Consider the following 18738-nt stretch of genomic DNA (forward strand, 5'->3'; position numbering starts at 1 on the left):
TTTAAGCTGTGGTGCAAAACAGTGTTAGATAATCTTATCTAGGCTCCCTTTTGCGCAAGAAATTGGACTGGATGATCTCCTGAGGCTCTGTCAATCTGAGCAGTTTTATGATTCTAAGATAGGATGGATTTCTTAAGACAAAGATCAAGTAACTCTAGGGATAAGAAAAATAAAGAATACAATAAATTTTATCTAGAAAGGAAACAACCATGTATCTGTGAAGCATTTATCAAAAACAAGAACAAACTTCCCTCTCTTGATTCTTCATTTCTGGTACAATTCTTGCCATGAGAGTCAAGGGGAAATATTACTAGAATAAAGTCAGAATTGTTTATGATTTATGAAAATAAACCTTTGGGAAAAAAGGCCAAGCTTAACAGACCTGTCCCCTGCCTTTATACCAACAATTTCAGAACAGCCTAAAAAAATTAGACACAAAAAACTTCACTCAACTGGAACTTGAATTGGGTGCCTACTGCCTTTATATCTGTGGAATGTGAACTATGGGTACCAAGAGAACATTTGAAACACAAGTGATATGAAAACAACATAATATAGACTTGACTTTATGTTTCAGCGGTCAGATAAATTGCTTACTAGGAATTGAAACAGCAAAGAAAAGATACATTTTTAATCAGCTGTCACAATTGGACAGCCCTTAAAATCAGAAGAGGGGGCATTGATATATTTCACACTGAGCTCTATTGGCTTAAAAATCAGTGGCATAAACACAGAACTTTCCAACTTGCGAAATTTTAATTTCTATATTGCGAAGTATTCTGCATGAGGATGAAAAATTTTGTTATTGCTGTTGGTTTGGGTTTTGGTTTTTTCCCTCCAATAGAAAACAACAGAAAAGATCTCCGACCATTAGAGAAAAACGAAAAGGTGTTTTGGCATACTTCATTATTAATTCAATAGTTCATACGCATATAAATTCTTTAGCGACTTGCTTTGGCAAATCATACCTATGCAAACTTATGCATTTTTCGTACAAAAAAATACCTCAATAAACCTCTGAATTGAAGATGAGCAGGTATTTTAGTCACTTATTGAGCCTGAGTCAAAGCAATTACAAGCAAAAAAGTCCATTAGAAACAGTTTGACAACTTACTAAATAGACATCCAAAACTGAAGCATTATCATTTTCCATTTCCAATGTGCTCTGTTCTGAAGTCAAATAGATAGCACTGTCTCCCAAAGTGAATGTTGAGCTTGAAGGTAACCCCTTACTGCAAAGAGAAGGGAGAGCACAGTCAACCAAAAGCCCAAGTTACAAAGCTTAGTCATAACTGAAAATTTAAAAGTAAGTTTCTCTGTTAAACATAAAAATCTTCAAAATACTTGGAAAAAAGGAATGAAATAAATAAATATAGATAGATTGGCAATGGCTAAATAAGTGGAAGCTCATATTTTACTAATTGTACAATTTATTTTTGCATTTACTAAAATTTTACCAGAAAATAATGCTATTCCTGAACTTCAATATTTATTTAATGAATGAAACTATGTCACAGTAAATGTCACATAATTTCATTAATCTCAAAATGCATTACTTCCACATTACAAGTGATGTAAATTTTGGCAGCGTTTTGTAATTTAAAATAGTAAGCAATTAAGCACATTGTAACATTAGTAACATTGGACTTTTCCATGCAGACACAGTTCACTAGCAGCCATAAGTTCAGAAGGAAAAGTGGGAGAGCAATAGTGTATTGTAATTAGTAATCACACCTATGCAAGGAAGTGATTTATTCAGAGCAGGTGCACTCTATTACTTTATTCATTGATTGATTTTTTTGTTCTCTGCCTTACAGAAATAATGTGAAACTGCAAATGCCCCTCCACAGAAATCTCATTTTGTAATGCACTTGGTCAACAAAGCTGAAACTCTCAAAGGTCTTTTAATGGAGTCACATGTCCCTTATCGCATATCTTACTAGCTGCCAGAAATTAGGCTCCAGGCTGCTTTGAAAACTTAACTGTCACTTGTGCAGGGACATATTTTAGAAGTTCTTACCTGTTTACAGACAATGTGAAAAGCAAAAATTCTGAATTATAACTTGGTACAGAAACGTGGTTACAGCCATCACTCCAGATATGACAAATTTTCCCCTTCTTTTGTACTATTTTAAGTATATTTCAGATGGGATAGAACTTCTGAAAGGGTAAAACTAGCATGCACAATTCAACATGCAGAAACTAGCATGTAAAGTTGAGATTCAAATGCTCAACAAAATAATGAATCAATGTCATACTGGAACAGAGCTTTAGATTTACCACATTACAATGTTCCTTTTACCATATAATGCACTTGACATTTTTTGAAAAGCAAGACTTTATCTTGTACTAGGATGACCCAGGTCCCATTGACTTAGCATTATTGTCATATGTGTAACTTGAATTCTGTTGAGTAGTGTAAGAGAGTAAAAACAAAAATCTTGTAATTAATCTCTTAACAGCAATACACATGCCACCAGCAGTTGGTAACTGAAGTTCAAATTTGTTCAATAGCATCATCATAGCTGCATTTATTGCCAATTTCAATGCAGTCTGATTTTAATGAGACTGATAGTGCAAAGCCATACTGGGGGTGGCACAGGAGAGAACAAGTGAAATCCCCACATACACAGTGTTTCAGAAAGAGTAATTCAGAGGAACAGCGTTTTACAGTGCACTGAGTTCTCATCCTTAATTCTTAGGTTGAATAAGAAAAGCCAAGCAAAAAAACCCCAAAAAACAAAACAAAACAAAAAAAACCAAAAACAAACCCAAAAAACCCAAACAAACAAACAAACAAACAAAAAAAAACCCAACAACAACAACAACAAAAAAAAACAAAACCAAAAAACAAAACAAAACAAAAACCCAAAAAAAAACCAAACCCCACAAAAACACCAAAAAAACCCCAAACACTTTTACAGGTACTTTCTCTCATTCAGTAAATGACCAGCCATAAGGAGCTTGCTCAACTTTGCTGTTGCCCTCCTCTGGCTAATACATTCTATTTGATCTTGGTTCTTAATTAAGAAAGAAAAAAAGAAGCAAAAATAATTCCATCATTAGAGAACTGGGAAAGCTTTGTTTAAGCCACAATTACATGTTGTTTCAATCATAGTCAAATTTTCTTTCACATGGGGATACCCCTAGTGTCTCAGTGCATCTCTTCATAGCGTTTCAGCATTCAAGCCTTTTTCTTCCACCCAACTGCTTATTTTCATGAAGCATGTGTGAATTTAGTCCACTTTGAATCAGATTCAGACAAAGTTGTCTAAGCTTCAGAAGCTAACAGTAGTGTGTGGACAGACAGAACACTGAAATTTAACACACAAAAGTTTATGTAGAACACCAACTGGCAAAAGGCGTGCTTAATATTCCTTACAACAGAAATACCTATAAATCCCTGTCACTGGAAAAAAATGGCAGAACAGCATTTCAAAGTCTGGATGCTTCAGGAAGCTTGACTGTGTAAGAGAACAAACCCACAATGCCTCAAAGCCTTCCAAAATTTGAAGTCGTCTCCACCAAGAAACAGCCACACAAAGGTAAGACAAAAAATTGAAAAATATACAGATAAGAAGAAAAAAGAAGAAGGCAGAAGTCCAGACAACATATACGTCCTCCAGAAACGAGGCACAGAAGGCATAAAGAGAAAGAAGAATTAGATTTCATATAGATTTTTTCCCTTAAGCTCAGGTATATCAGAAGAATTCAGCAGCCCTCCTTATATAGCTCACAGTATCTTGGCATTGTTCTGAAGAGGGAGGTGAAGCACCCCTTTATGCATCATGGCATTTTGTTTGGGTTTGGGATTGGAGAGTCCCATGAGACCTGCTGAAAAATATATTGAAAAAATATTTTCTATATGCTTGGGATATTTAAACAAGAATTGTAAAACATCTACAGTTTGAAACATTTTAAAATATTTTAAAGCAAGTTCCAAACATTTCCAGAAGCACCATTGACCTTCTTCAGCTCTTTGCAATTCTAAAAGTCATGTCAAGTGAGACAAGAGTCATAGTGTTTAGGGCATTCAGATTTGTCATCTTAAATTTAAGTCTTCAGTACTAAACAGGAAAACTTTTCCTGGAAGGGGAAAAAATCTGTTATCACTTATAATTCCTAATATGATATGTAAGTATTACATTTCCTAAGACAAAACAAATAAACCCTTTCAAATAATTACATTTCCTAGTGGAAAACAGACCCTTTAGGTACTAAAATATCTCTGCACGAAATATGAACCTACTTGAGGAATGGAAAATATTTGAAAATTTTAATCGAAGCAATAAATTGTCAATTCTGTTCATTTACTAAAGGAATACTTGAGATTGCTTATGACAAAACCACTTGACTGAGAAACAGCTTCATGGAAAAGAAAACAGCTGTCTTCTGGCGTACAAGAAGGCCTACGTTTACTGAATAGCATATGTCAATGATTGTCTTTTTTTTATTTTTCCTTCTGTTTTTTGGTCCAGTCCTTTTTGTGCTGAAAAATACAGCCATTTCCCCCTCTCCACGACTCTTTAATTTGTACTAATTCCTGTTCACACTGTCTGGATAGCCCTTGGGTTTCCTCTAGTTTTTCAACAACTGAGGAATAACTTGGTGAAAATAATCAGCTTGTAGCCTGGAAAAATACTCCTAATAAGCTGTATTTTTATGACTGCTGCTAAGTCTCTCACTTTAATCACAAGTCCCTACCTCTCTGCACTATACACCAATTAGTTATGTTAGTTTTAATGTGTACCAAGACAGCTTTACAAAAGCCTCATCACAAGACACAGCCTCAAGAGCTGGCTCTGCCTCAGCAAGTCACCTCGGTCTGCTTAACCTCAGCAGCAGCAGTCTCTCCCTTTCTACCCACAGGTGCTGAGCACTCTCAAGGAGAGAGGGTGCTGATCACCTTTCTTATGTTATAAGCCATTTTCCTCTCCTTGGGGAAGTATTACATTGGATAACAGAAACAGAGGGTAATCCTGAAGAAAAAACCCAACGCAAATAGAAAATACGGTGTGTGCGTCAAGGTATCCAAAAGTATTATTACTCTCTTTTTAATGAGGAAAATAATACCATCTGTTTTCTAAGTGTATGAACACATACTGCTCATTGGTAGGAGTCAAGAGGATGTACAAATATCACATTATTACTAAGCACATAGGACTCTTCTCCTTTATTACCTTAAACCAGAAATTTCTTACAGGTTACAAGCAAATTAATGTACTCTCTACTTCGTGCTATGTTACTTTGAAGAACAATTAAAAAGCCTGATGAAGAAGATGCCAAACTGTAATTCTAATAAATAACAAACCAGAATGTCATAGTCAATTACATATTTAAAGATTGAAAGGAGGCTCACATTTGTAAACAAATCTTTAATTCAGGCTTTGTTTCAAAGACTGCTCCAAGCTTTCTGTTTATCAGAGACAAACGTTATATCCTGCATCACATAATTTTCTAATATTCAAAAGAAGAACTCTGGCAAGAAAAACTTCAGATCTGAATCTACAATTCAGTGTATCATTGTAGCATGGGTTTTTTTGGTGGGTTTATTTCCCTGCTAGCTTTTATTATGAGAGGACTGAAGTTCCTTCAGTGAACCATAAAAACAAACGTAAAACTTCAAATGTATATTTTTTTTAGTGTCAGGAAGAAGGAATGACCTCTCTGAACTGATGCCAAAAGAAGTGGGCACAAAACAGCAGATTCCCCGAATCTTATGGAAATTAGTTCAATACTGAGCATGCTTTGCAGCTTTCTTAACTCCTAGCCATGACAGGGAAGCAAATCCTCATGAATTGTACATACTGAGATTGTGACACACACCACTATTTAATGACAATTAAAAAGTGCCTCCAGGCCCTAGCTGAAGAAGGTACACCTAGACCAGCAAAGATGGTGGTTGGTAAGCCCCTATGGTAGATCTCTTGGCTACAGTGTAGATGTTCTGGCAGAAGATACGGAGAGAACCACACATCAGTGAATGCTAGTACCAGGTCTGCTGTGTCAGAGAATGTGCCCTCTTGTAAAGATGAAGTCCATACCTGGACTGCAGACACTAACAATCTGATTTTTTAAGATACACATGCTAATCACATAGCTGGCAACTTGTCCTACATTAGAGATTATTTCATTGACTGCATCACTACTGGAAAGTAAATGAGTCTAGATGTGCAATCATAGTAGATCTGCTATTTTGTAGTATGTTTACTGTACAATATAAAACTCATAGGTTTTCTTTACATTTAATTTTTTTAATTATTAAAATTTTTAAATTTTTTTTAAATTTTAACTTTTTAGAAACTAAAGAATATTTGAAATGCTTTAGATCTGAACTCTTTATTCAAACAACTTCACCATTTGATTTTCCTGACTGATGCTGACACAAAGCAGTTCTGTAGTTTTATTTGATACTTAAAGTACTCTATAACTTTATTTCTGTCAAAGAAAAAACTTTGTGAAAGATCATGAATATTGAAGTCCTACAGATAACTTGACACAAGTTGAAGTGAATGAGCTCTTTTTCTACTAATGCTTATTCATCAGTAGTTTTATTTCCTAAAGCTTGTGCAGAAACATTTTTGTTCTGCAATAAAAGCTTCATCTTTATTACACCCCAAAACATGCTTCATTCAATTTTTTATAGCAAACGATCAGACATATGGAAGATGCCACATCAGTAAATTTATTTCAACGTAATGGAAGCTGTAAATATCACTGTCATCAAATAATGCTGCAAGTAATTTTACTTCTTAGGTATATACAGTTGTCAAATATTTAACAGGAGGTAAAAACCTACTGCCTCAAGATTGCTTTTAAAATAACTTGATTTTATGGGCAACATGCAGTTTACAGGAAAGAACTACATCTTGGCACATGAGTGCATTTGTCAAATTTATACATTGAGTAGTTCAGGACTCCAAATTTTTCCAAACAATATTCAAGATGCTTGAATGGTTACCCTTCTTGATGGAAGCAGGCAAAGAAATGGCTCAGTACATAGTAAAGAGATCTGCAAGCAGGCAAGATGGCACAACACAGCACACTTCAGGTTCACAAGGGAGCATACAGGCACATACAATCCCTCAGCAAGACTTTCTGGCTTAAGCATGGTATTGGACTGACACAACTGAAATATATTCAAACACAACTCAAATCACATTTAACCTAGCTCACTAGCATCTGCACAACTTTTCTTAAGACATTCCTGTTTTTACACTTCCTGGATTAAAATCAGACAGGCTCTAAGCACAACTGTGGATAAAGTTTCATAGAAATTTACTTCAGAAAATGGTTGTTATGGAAGAATTTAAAGCAGACCATTCAGTGTACATTCAGTGTACACTCAGAATAAAGAACAATTTTTCCTTTTCCTAGCACATCACCATTTTCTACAGCTGTCTCAGTCTACAGCCAAATTACAAGAAGTACTTCCTACCCTGACCTTAATGTAGTTTGGTTTATGGTACAGACTAAGGCCCAAGCAAAGTTTACATATCCAATTTAGTTTTGGAACAGGAAGAGAAATTCATATAACATTTTCCACCATGTTTATGCTTTCTCTTTCATGATCCTCAATTACAATATGTATAATTACAAACTATTCTTTACCTGCTAGAATAGAGTGTAGGTTGATCACGTTGACAGTGATCATCTGCATTCAAGGAAGAAGAAGAAAGTGTGGTTGCCAAGGAAGCTGCTTCAAACAGAGATTGAGTGCTTGGCACTAGATCCGGTCGGTGGTGCGAACCTAGTACTGCATATGCAGAAAAAAAGAACAATGTTAACAAACTTAAATTTAGCCCAAGAATCTTCACGTAGGTATATCGAGTCCCATAGTGCCCTCATAAGTTTCTTGAAGTTTCCTAATGTTTGAATTGATGAGATGGTGTTATTCATACGCCCATACCCACACTCTTTCATATTACAGAGTGTATTTCAGCTGCTAACAAGTACATTGAGCAGAATACAGAGTAACTCCAAAGTCAAATATTAAACAGAGGTATGAGTTATGAATTCTTCTCAATCTGAGGACTACACTCGTGCTACCAGGGCTCATTTATCAGACTGGATTAGGTAATTTGTTCTGCTTTCCTCATGGCTGCAGGCAAGTTCTGAAAGGGGCAAACTTGTATCTCTTCAAAAAAACTCTGGGAACAATGAACTGAGCTTCAAAACACTTCATGTGACATGTGTGTTTAGAGATCAGTGAAAAGGATAGCAGTGGCTCTGGCCTTAATTTTCTACCTGGGCTGAATACTTTTTTTCAGGATGTCCTGAAATCTGAAAGTTTAACATCATATTACAAACTTTGATTCTGACTTTGCCTTGCTCCTGAAGGTCCATTTTGACAAATATTACTAACTACTCTCTCCATAAGAATAACCTGACTGATTTTGAGAGTTCAGCCATACTAGTAGTGTTCTAGTTACAGCACTGTTGTGATAAGGCACAAAATGATGACACAGACACTGCTGCTCTCGAGGGGAACAAAAAAAGAAGGTTTATTTTCTGACTCCAACATTTATAGTTTTCCAAAGGTGACAGTGGATTGGAGGGTGACAGTGCCACCTCTCCAATGCCACTGGACAGACCAAGGGTCCATCAATTCTCTCCACCTCCATGAAAGAATGCAAAACATAGGTTATTTACAGAACTGTGTGTGAGAAAGTTTGTTGAAAGAATGTAAACATCAGAAGGCTTAACAAAGTCTTACAAAATCAGGGCAACACAGGACTTCTAGAGTTTATACAAAAATTTTAATAACATAATTTAGGTTGTTCATTTGTTCATTCAAAGACCGTACCTTCTTCATCAAGGCTGGCATAACTTTGTCCTTCAGCAAGAATGCCATGCTTTTCATCCTTCCAGTCCTGGCTAACTGCACACACTATTTCTTGTGATGCTGCCTTTAGGGCTGTGATGGAATTACACCGTTTCTTTGAAGGTGAAGTCTTTAAAGCTGCATTACCAAATGAACATAGATGTTGAATGATGTCATCTTATCTCCCTACACATCTTTAACAGCAAACGAAAAAGTAAGCCAAATAGAAAATATGGGTTCTGAACACAGATGAAGAACATATCCAGAAACCTACTTTACAAACATTACATTAAAACTAGAGTGAAAGGTATTGTTATTTCATCTGCAAGAGAAGTACTTTTGTCTTTTTCAGTTTCTTACTGCTTATTATAGGACAACAAGTCAAGTCACTGGCACCACTGATTTAAAAAGCTCCTATGGAGTACCAACCCATGTAATCAGAGACAGAATGATACAGGAAAAAACCCCAGAAAATACAAAAATGGAAAAGACATTTGGAGTATTCTGAGAGGTTATGATCTTTTTTTTGAGCTGTTAACTACTTCTATGTAATGATACTGAAGAATTTCCACTTCAGATTCATCTGTCAAACATTTCTTTTTGGATAAAATAAACACTTCCACAGTCTTGATGGCCTACACACTCAGGTATTAGCACCTCTTTTATACGTCTCAGCAGAGCCTGCATATTTAAAAAGTATTTTGAATCAAACTCTACAACTGATCACTGCCACTACTACTGAACTATGACCCCCATCTGTAGTTTTTCTCCAAAAGGATACCAGCTATTTAATTTAGTGTTTTTCAGCTGCTGGCTGCTGATCTCGATGCACTGGCTGCAAATGCATACTTCAGATGTACTATAACACTTCATTGCTTTACTATTGCTTTACTACAAAGTTCAAATTAAACACATTAAGTCACTTGGCTGAAGACTGAAGGAAAGAATCAGCTACATAGTTCCAGGGTATTTTCAAAAAAGAACATAGAAGACAGTTGCTGAGCTAGCCTCTGCCCAAGGCTAAATCCAGTTATTAAGTTTTTGTTGTTAATTATGCATGGTTGTTCTGTGCAGTAGGGGAAAAAAAACAGATTCAGAGCAGGGCTAAAGTGTTTAAACTGAAATGTCTGACTCAAAGTTTAGATATAATATTCCTGAAGGCAGGAAGACTCCCAATTATTTTTGAAAGAATAATAATGCATTTGAACCATTAATCTGTACAAAAGTGCATTAAGAGTCCCGTATACAGAGGAAATCAATAAGAGTAGGATACTTAGACAGGTTAATTGCCAGGAAAAATGAGACAGATTAATGAAGATCAGAGAGAAAATTAGGCATGATATACTTTAATTGTACATTGTAGGCTTCAAATACAGAACAGGTTGTGTCTTGTCCTGGAACAAATCTAGCAGTCAAAATTAGAAAGAATTGGGGGAAAAAAGACACAGATGTTGAGGTAAGATGTATGGTATTTATTTTGTCAAACAAGAGTGTCTAGTAGTAAGGAGCAGACACTCTTTATTCTTTATCAATGCAGATGAGTTCCTTTGAGTATTGTCTCAGACAGAAGAAGTCCCACCAGTTCTTTGGCAAAATTATTCTAAGAATTAGAAAAATTATTTAAAGAGAACTGGGTCTCAGGAGGCTCCTTTCTCCTTTAAGCTGAATTTTTCTTCACATTTTGTCACATTTTGTCAGTTGCTTCTATTTTCTTATTAACCAATCTTTTCCAAAGGACTTAACTTTGAACACTTTAAATTGTTATTTTATTCTAGTATTTGTAGTCATTTTTAGTTTAAAAATCTTATTTACTTAAATCTTATTTAGTTCTAGCATTTGTTTGTATTTTGTTCTCTCTCTGTCCACACAAAATTGTTTCTCAATCCAGATAACTAATGAAAATGTTAGAGACCAGCATAACATTGGTCAGAAAGTATTTGCAAAACACCTTCTAACAGTTTAAGACAATGCCATATGCTCAGCACTCCTCCTGTAGTATTTGAGCCGAGTGACCATTCCACATTTTGACACTCAAACTCCAAAGCAAATACACTTCCATGAGCAGGATTATGAAACTGCTAAGTCAGATCCATTTTAAAGTACAATTTCCTCTACAAATTTCCTCTAGAAAATTCTAGCCCATCAGTTAATACTTATTTGTCAAGAACACTGCTTCATAAAAAAACCCCTCAACTCAGAAAACACTCTCTCCTACAGGGTAATCAAACCCAGCCATTCTCTTACTAGGAGGAAAAAAAAAAAAAAAAAAAAAAAAAAAAAAAAAAAAAAAAAAAAGTGCAATTTCAGCATCACCTCCATGGGTTTAAAAAATAATCTGGTAGTAAAGCAGCAAGTTAGTATATGGGCACACTATTCAAAACACCTAATCTGAATGTTTTACTGTAAGGTTTTATACCACTTGTGATAATTGTAGGAAAAAAAATCTCATTGCTCATAATAATCCAAACAGCTTTTCCCCAAAGAACTGCCTGGACCTCATCAAATCTCAAGCATTCATCTTTGCTTTGCCAGTATATTTGTTAGAGACTTTCTTACTGCACACATATAGAGCATATCTCAGCACTGTCAAAGAATGGCATGTGTTGGAAGCAATATGAAAAATGACCTAGCTCCAAACCCTGCTGAGCCCAGTGACACCTGCCACTAGAGCAGGTTGCTCAGATCCCCACCAAATTCGTCTTGAACACTCCCAGCATGGAACATCTACCATTTTTCTGGGCAACCTGTTCCAATGCCTAATCACCCTCACTTGTAAAGAGCTTCTTCCTAACATCTAACCTAAATCCACCCTTCTTCAGCTTAAAGCCATTCCCTCTTGTCCTGTCATCATATACCCTTTTAAAAAGTCCATCTCCAGCCTTCTTGTAAGTCCCCTTTAGGTACTGAAAGGCTGCTACAGGATTTCCCCCATAGACTTCTCTTCTTTAGGATGAACATCCCCAGCTTGCCTAGTTTGACTTCATAGGAGAGGGGCTCCATCCCTCTAGTTGTTGACCCTCCTCTGGACTGTCTCCAACAGTTCCATGTCCTTCCTGTGACCCCAGAGCTGATGCAGCCCTGCAGGTGGGGTCTCAGCGGAGCAGAGGGGCAGAATCCGCTCCCTGACCCTGCTGCCCAGGGTCAGGGATACATTTGGCTTTCTGGGCTGGGAGTGCCAATGGCTGGGTCATGTCCAGCCTCTCATCCCCCTGCACCCCCAAGTCCTTCTCCCCAGGGCTGCTCTCCATCTGTTCATCCCTCAGCCTGTGCTAGTGTCTGGGGTTGCCCCAACACAGATGCAACACTTTGCACTTTACTTTGTTGAACCTGGTCAGGTTCCCATGGGTCCACTTCTCAAGCTTGTCCAGGTCTCTTTTGACCCCCATCACCATCCTTCTCTGCACTTGCAATAGTTCAGATTGAATTTCCTTTCACTAGCATGGTCAACTTATAGAGAAATTATACATCAATTCATTAATATTTACAACACTCACAAAAAGTTTTATTTTGCTGAAAAGCTGCCATAACATATCATGCATACAGGGAATCACTACTTGGGATTAATTCCAATTTTCTCTTTTTCTTTTAAAGATTCCTTCATTTTACTTAAAATATCTTAATTGTTTAAGTATAATTAGTCTCAGCCTTTTCCTTTCATCTTTCTAGCCTGTTCTTTTTCTTATGTAGAATTTCACAAAATACTTATCATGTACATTTCTGCCTTCTTGTTTAAGTATCAGTTTTCCCTCTTCTTCATATGCCTTTACACATAATCGTGTTTGTTGTTCTGATCTGCCAGGCCTTTAACACTGGTTTTCATGGACAGGCTCAGAGTTCACAGGCTCAAATATCTTTAGAAAAATGGTATCATCTTTAGACAACATGCAGAGCAACAAAGGCCAGTATGACTTTCTACCAGTGGTAGAAAAGGTAGTGAAAATTAAAGATCTAAACTTTTGATGGAAAAGCCTGCATGAAGGTGTCTCTAAAGTTGTTGGTTTGTTTTTTTTTTTTTTTTTTTTTTTTTTTTTTTTTTTTTTTTTTTTTTTTTTTTTTTTTTTTTTTTTTTTTTTTTAATTAGTAAGACACTAAATTAATTTCCCTGATTTGAGTCAGTTTTGCCTAGGATAGTAATTGGTGACTATGTCCCTGTCAGGGACATAGTGTTTCCCTGTCCTTATTTGAACCCACCCACCTTTTGTTATAACTTTCACTTCCTCTAGTTGAAGAGGGGGAGTGATAGAGTGGCTAGGTGGTCACCTGAAGCCCACTTTAGACAGGCCTGATGTGACAAAAATACATAGTACATAATTCTCTGTAATTTTACTAATGGAGTAAAATCCCACTTGTCAGAAATTTAGTTTCTTGACTGGAGCTACAAAAGTGCTATATGATGTTGAAGAAAGGCTTGTTTTATTTCCAAGACAGGAGCATTATAAGGTTATGATTATAAAAATATCTAAAAGAGTAGAAGTCACTACTCTCTTACCTTGAACTTTTTTGAAAACTCGTGCATTCATAAACTTTAAAAATCTGTCTGCATAAAAACTTGGTCGGTGAACTGAAACAGTATCCTACAAGATTAAAAAAGATCTCAGTCACATTTTCCACAAGTAAGGTGTCAAGGAGAAGCTGGATACCTCAGGAGAACTATATTATGCATTTCAGGCATAGTAAAAAATAGTGAATCATTACCATTTATGAGTTATGAATTATACAGCTATATTCTGCAAAATCTTCCAAGCATTTGAAATTATTTTTTTTCAAATTATGTACATTTTTCAGTTATAGATTCATCAATGTTCTGCTCGGTGGCTAGACTTATGTAAGTTATAAGGGCAAACAAATATTATTAGTTGTTTTTTGAAAGCTCAACAAATAAAACCAGAGCATGTATTGGGAAGATTTCAAGCAGGAGCTCAAACCACATGGTGAGGTTAGACTACAAATGTACCAGAACAAATTTTTTCCTGGTCAACATGAGCTGGTCCACCAGCTAAAATATCAGCAGTTTGAAAATTAATAAAATCTACTTACCCCATCATAAACAAGAGCTTTCCAAGAATGTTCCAGCTTCTTCATTAACCTAAGTATGTAAAAAACTAAATCAGAACTGCTTTATAAAGCTTCCACTTTTATAAGTAATTTCAGAATATTTTGCTCAGTGAAAATTCATTGAAAGTTGCAGTTCAACTTACCTGTATGACTGGAGAATATCAATAATACCCATAAATAAAAGCAGCTTTTCACCTTTATGGCTTTTTGCTGGAATACCTCCCATTCTAAGAGAAACAACATAGAATATTTTTAAGACATCTCTAATCACCAGTTACCAGCTGAACTGTACCCACTTGTAAACCCAAAGAAGTAGACAATATTCATGTCAGATGCCACAATGCAAAGTCAGTCAAATTTAAGTCACCTACCATGCAATGGATTTTAAACAGAAAATTTGAAGTATCTGGGATTCAGTGGTAAGTATACATGATGAAAAAAAAATTAAGACACATTTTAGACAGAATTGGAAATATTCAGATGATCTGAAAAGTGGAAGAAAGTATACATCAGTTTATTGCCAAGGAAAATAAGTAACTTTAGATAAGGGAGAATTTTCTCACTTTAGTGATCATAGGTAACAAATCACAGAGAGTCTGCATGTTAATCAAAGTCTAAAAAGGTAGTTTCATATATTTTTCCCTAAAAATTATGCATTACTGGGCTTTTCCAAAATTTCTTTACAGACAGATAAGTGACAGATAAAGCAACAGTATCAAACTGAGAATTCTGACTGCATGGGCCTCCAGTTGGTCCCAGATCCATACTCAGCCATGAACAGTCATTCTAAAACCCTCTCTTCCTACTCCAACACCTACAAAAATGGTCCATTTTAGAACCTCAGCATTGTTTTTTGCTCCACTAGCCATTATGTCGACATGAAAGAGATAGTGCAAGGAGCAAGAAAGGAGTACACTTGACAGCATCTGAGTAGGACTATATTAGCTCAAGTGGTGTGGGAGCCCAGCTAGTGCAACACCTCTGCCATTGTACAACAGCACTGGCCATCTTCTTTGTGAATGTGAGTGAGTGGTAAAAACCAAGTGAAATAAAGCTCTGTCTAATTATTGTCCAGAGTTCTCAGTGTCTGGAAACTCTCTGTGAATGCTGAATAATTCTCATAATTAAATAATAAAAATTTTGAAATAATTATAATTATCAAATTATGAAAAATCATAATTCTCTCACTCGTTTGCTGTAGGTTTAAGCACAGATTTCTATATCATTAGTTGTATTTATCTACACAGCTCCCTTGAGAACCAGGAGAAAAGTAAATCCTTAACTTTAGATTAAATCCTCATCAAAATAAAGGATTGATTGTATGCAATGCTGAATGGTGACGATAATACTCTTATAGCACTTAATATATTATAAAGGAAACAACAGAATAATGATTGTTTATAAATTAAAATTTCTATTAAAGTTTTTGCTAGACAGAAAAATAGGAGAAAATATCAATTCTTAATCTCAGGAAATATAATATATGACTGCACTTCAGTGGTTGATGATATCATTCTATGTACATTGAGTATACTACTTCAAGATGAAAACAACCCCTCTAGGAATATCCATTTCAATGTTAATTTATTGGTTTTGCTTTGGTCTCACCAGGCTGCTTTCAGTTAAAATTAGATTACAGCTGGGACTCTTGTAACAGTTGTCTGATAGCATCTCTTTTATAAAAGAATGCATGTGTGCATACGTAAGTCACTCTGAACTATCATGTATTTAAAGACTATCAATCTATTGACCAACATTCCAATTTCATGCTCTGTGGTAAATCTCGATGGTGTAGCTTTTGGGAAAAAAAAAAAAAAGAAGGCTCAATCTTTCAGTTCCTGGAATGCAGTGTACTCATGGAAGTTTTGCCTGTTAATACTTTGAAAAGCAATGTTAAGAGCAGGTTACAGCACTTACGTGTTTGTTTTCTCTGTGGTGACGGAGTCTCCAGACTTCCCAGGGCCCTGTATAGACTCCATGGCTGTGGAATAAAGAACTTTCTGTCCTCCATGGCGTTTAGCATCTGATGCACTCTGGGAACACTCTCCTTCTCTTTCCTTCATGTTACTGTTCAATATGTGGATTCCCAGAAGCAGACTGTAATCCATGATCTTAAAACTTTCTAGAACCTACCAAAGAAGGAATGACTATACTGAAAACACAAAAGAATTACACAGCAGCATTTTGCAAACCTGACTGAAAACAGGCTCTCAAGGCACAAGCTTCTCTTATCAGGAAGTGTGTGAAATTACAGTTATTACAGTGAAATTACACAAAAAACTTTTACTATCCACACAAGTGAAGTACTCTAATTAGCTGAATGCTCTTGTAACAAGTGAGAAATAAAGATGCACAGCTGAAATGCAACCTGATGTCATTTTGTAGTCAAGGAAGATAATTCCAGGCAGCACCTTTTCCTTTATAACAAATAATCAATTAATGGTTCCATCATATACTTATGAACAACACATTTTAAAAATTATCTCTAATGCACATTCCAGACCTCCCCGAGTATTTTTGCCTGTCCTCCTTTCTTATCTCCCCTCCACCTTCTATTTGTAACGGAGACCATACTCTTGGAGAACTTTCAAATGGCAACAACAGTATTTGCTGCCACCCTCTTATTAGCATCTAATGGGACTGGAATACAAAAATCCTGCACTTCTCTACTAGGCTAAATAGAGTCTATCTAAACTCAAAAGACAGGTTTTACTTCTGAAGCATGACTTAACCAACCATCCTTCTCTTCTAGTTCTACCAATCATTTCTGTCTCTGGCAGCATGTCTTCTCACACACAAATAGTTTCATTTGTTTTTACTCAGCTACAACATTATGAAGTCTGGCATGCTGTTACTGAAAGCATAAAAGCTCAAGCCAATACCCAAACATGAACTAAAGCAAGCTTTGATCACATCTAGTAAAATAAACAAACTGTTCACAGCAACAGTTTAATGACAGACAGCAACTGTGTTTAATGTCTTACACGACACTGCTAAGTGGAGGGAGAAACACCAGTAACAGCCAGGAGGGATATGCTGTGCCACTTACCTCTCCTTCACCTCATGCAGCTCAGCAGTGATTCATGATATGTTTTGGCACATAATGCCTGAAGATAATGGTGTAATTTTTGTCACAGAATCAAGAGGCAATAGTACATCTTTTTACATGAACAAGAAAAGAAGTGATTTTACAGAGATGAGAGTAGATTCTAGGTATGTAATTTTGACAAAGATTATCCAAACATAAGTATTTTTGGTTAAGCAGAAACATCCCTTCTCTTAATGAAAAAAAAAACAAACCAAATTTCAGTACTTGCATAGGTTTGAAAACTATGTGGCAGTAAAACAGTAATTTAGTATGGATCTGTATGTCTAACCAAAAGGTTTTTATACCACTTACCCAGACTGTTGGAAAAATACTCATTGCTCAGATAACCAGAGCAGTGATGAAACAAAGCATAAACATAGAATGGCATAAAATCAGATTTGATTTTCAGACTCAAAGGATGACTTTAAGACACCATGGGTTTGCTCTTGTGCAGAGGGATCCTACTCAGTGACGCCTTAGCTCAAATGGAACCAGAAAAAGGCTGCTAATGTATGGCCTTAGTAGTCCACAGCATCTTCTGATGACAGAACTCACAAAGGATTTCATACACAACAAAAGCTGTATTCTAACCACAAGATTCTGGAATTTCATTGTGCATTGTGTGGACATGTTGGTGGTTTGCAATCATAAATTGCAAAAATAGCATAGGTAAAAGGTACAAAGGCACTCGGTGCCAAAAACGTCTAAAATTTATTTACTGCTTACTTATTGCTACCCTTTACTCAGACTTTCTCAGAAAGAAATTACAACATCATGTATTCATTAAAAATATGTAGTCAATGAATGTTTGCCATCAAATGCTGAAACTAAATTCAGGATAGGCTGAAAAAGAACACCTTAATAATACAGTAAGCAACACTGTTCATGCAAAACCAGAACAGGAGCTAGTCAGGCTTGGGAGAAGCATTGCCACATTTATTTCACAGTTGTAAATTACTGCTGACAGTTCTATCTTCAACATGTTCTTTACTGCATTTTGAATTAGGTCACACTAGACACATGATTCTACTGCACTAGTTACATAACCTACGTCTATGATTGGATGTAGTCTCATGGGAGGCTGTGCTGTAGTGTGCTACTCCTTCTTCCACAGGGACCTCTTATGTGATAAAATTAATCCTTCTGACTACATCAATTCATCACTGCCGCTTAAACCCATACTACTTGTACAGTACAACAGACCACGCCTTGACAATTTATGATTTTGGAGCAGGATTACCGAAAAACATCATAAAACCAAATTCCATTATTACAGCTTGTTAACAGACTGAAACACCTTAATCCAATAATTAATTAAGTTAATCCAATGGATTAACTGCAGTACAAATTCTTACAAACAGCACACAGCATAAGAATCCTTGTCCCCCAGACACTCTGTTCATGGCCCTACTCAGAGGTGGCATTACACTGTCCACAAAGTGTCTTCAGGATATCATGACGTGATCTGGCCCTGTCTGCCTACAGCTTTGATGTACAGTTCTGATTACTTCCCCTTAGAAACATGAAAACCAAACCAACCACTCCTTATGCAAATTAACCTTTGTGACAGTATCTAAGCATGTTTCACTCCCCATTTGTTTCTAATCTGGCAAGAAATAACTAACCAGAAAAATAAGGAAGAATCTCATAAATCAGCACTCAACAAAACTTCGTGTCAAACTCCTCAGTCTGTATTAAGACAGTAAATCAGTTGGATTTACAGCTGAATATATCTGAGGTGTTCTCACATATATATCTTCATTAATATTTA

General features: G+C 36.1%; 1 protein-coding gene across 1 annotated transcript in view; it reads right to left on the reverse strand.

The window, feature by feature from the left end:
- The window catches only part of PIP5K1B (phosphatidylinositol-4-phosphate 5-kinase type 1 beta), a 96258-nt gene that overhangs the window by 8329 nt on the left and 69191 nt on the right, over nt 1-18738 (reverse strand). Inside the window, exons 7-13 of the mRNA XM_041399098.1 lie at nt 15797-16008; nt 14023-14106; nt 13862-13910; nt 13314-13398; nt 8807-8962; nt 7612-7756; nt 1115-1232 (exon numbers count right to left, since the gene is read on the reverse strand). Coding sequence (XP_041255032.1) covers nt 1115-1232; nt 7612-7756; nt 8807-8962; nt 13314-13398; nt 13862-13910; nt 14023-14106; nt 15797-16008 — 849 coding nt within the window. The remainder of the gene's footprint in view (nt 1-1114; nt 1233-7611; nt 7757-8806; nt 8963-13313; nt 13399-13861; nt 13911-14022; nt 14107-15796; nt 16009-18738) is intronic.

Source organism: Onychostruthus taczanowskii, unplaced genomic scaffold, assembly GCF_017590055.1.
Source record: "Onychostruthus taczanowskii isolate IOZ18803 unplaced genomic scaffold, ASM1759005v1 scaffold154, whole genome shotgun sequence".
Taxonomy (NCBI): domain Eukaryota; kingdom Metazoa; phylum Chordata; class Aves; order Passeriformes; family Passeridae; genus Onychostruthus; species Onychostruthus taczanowskii.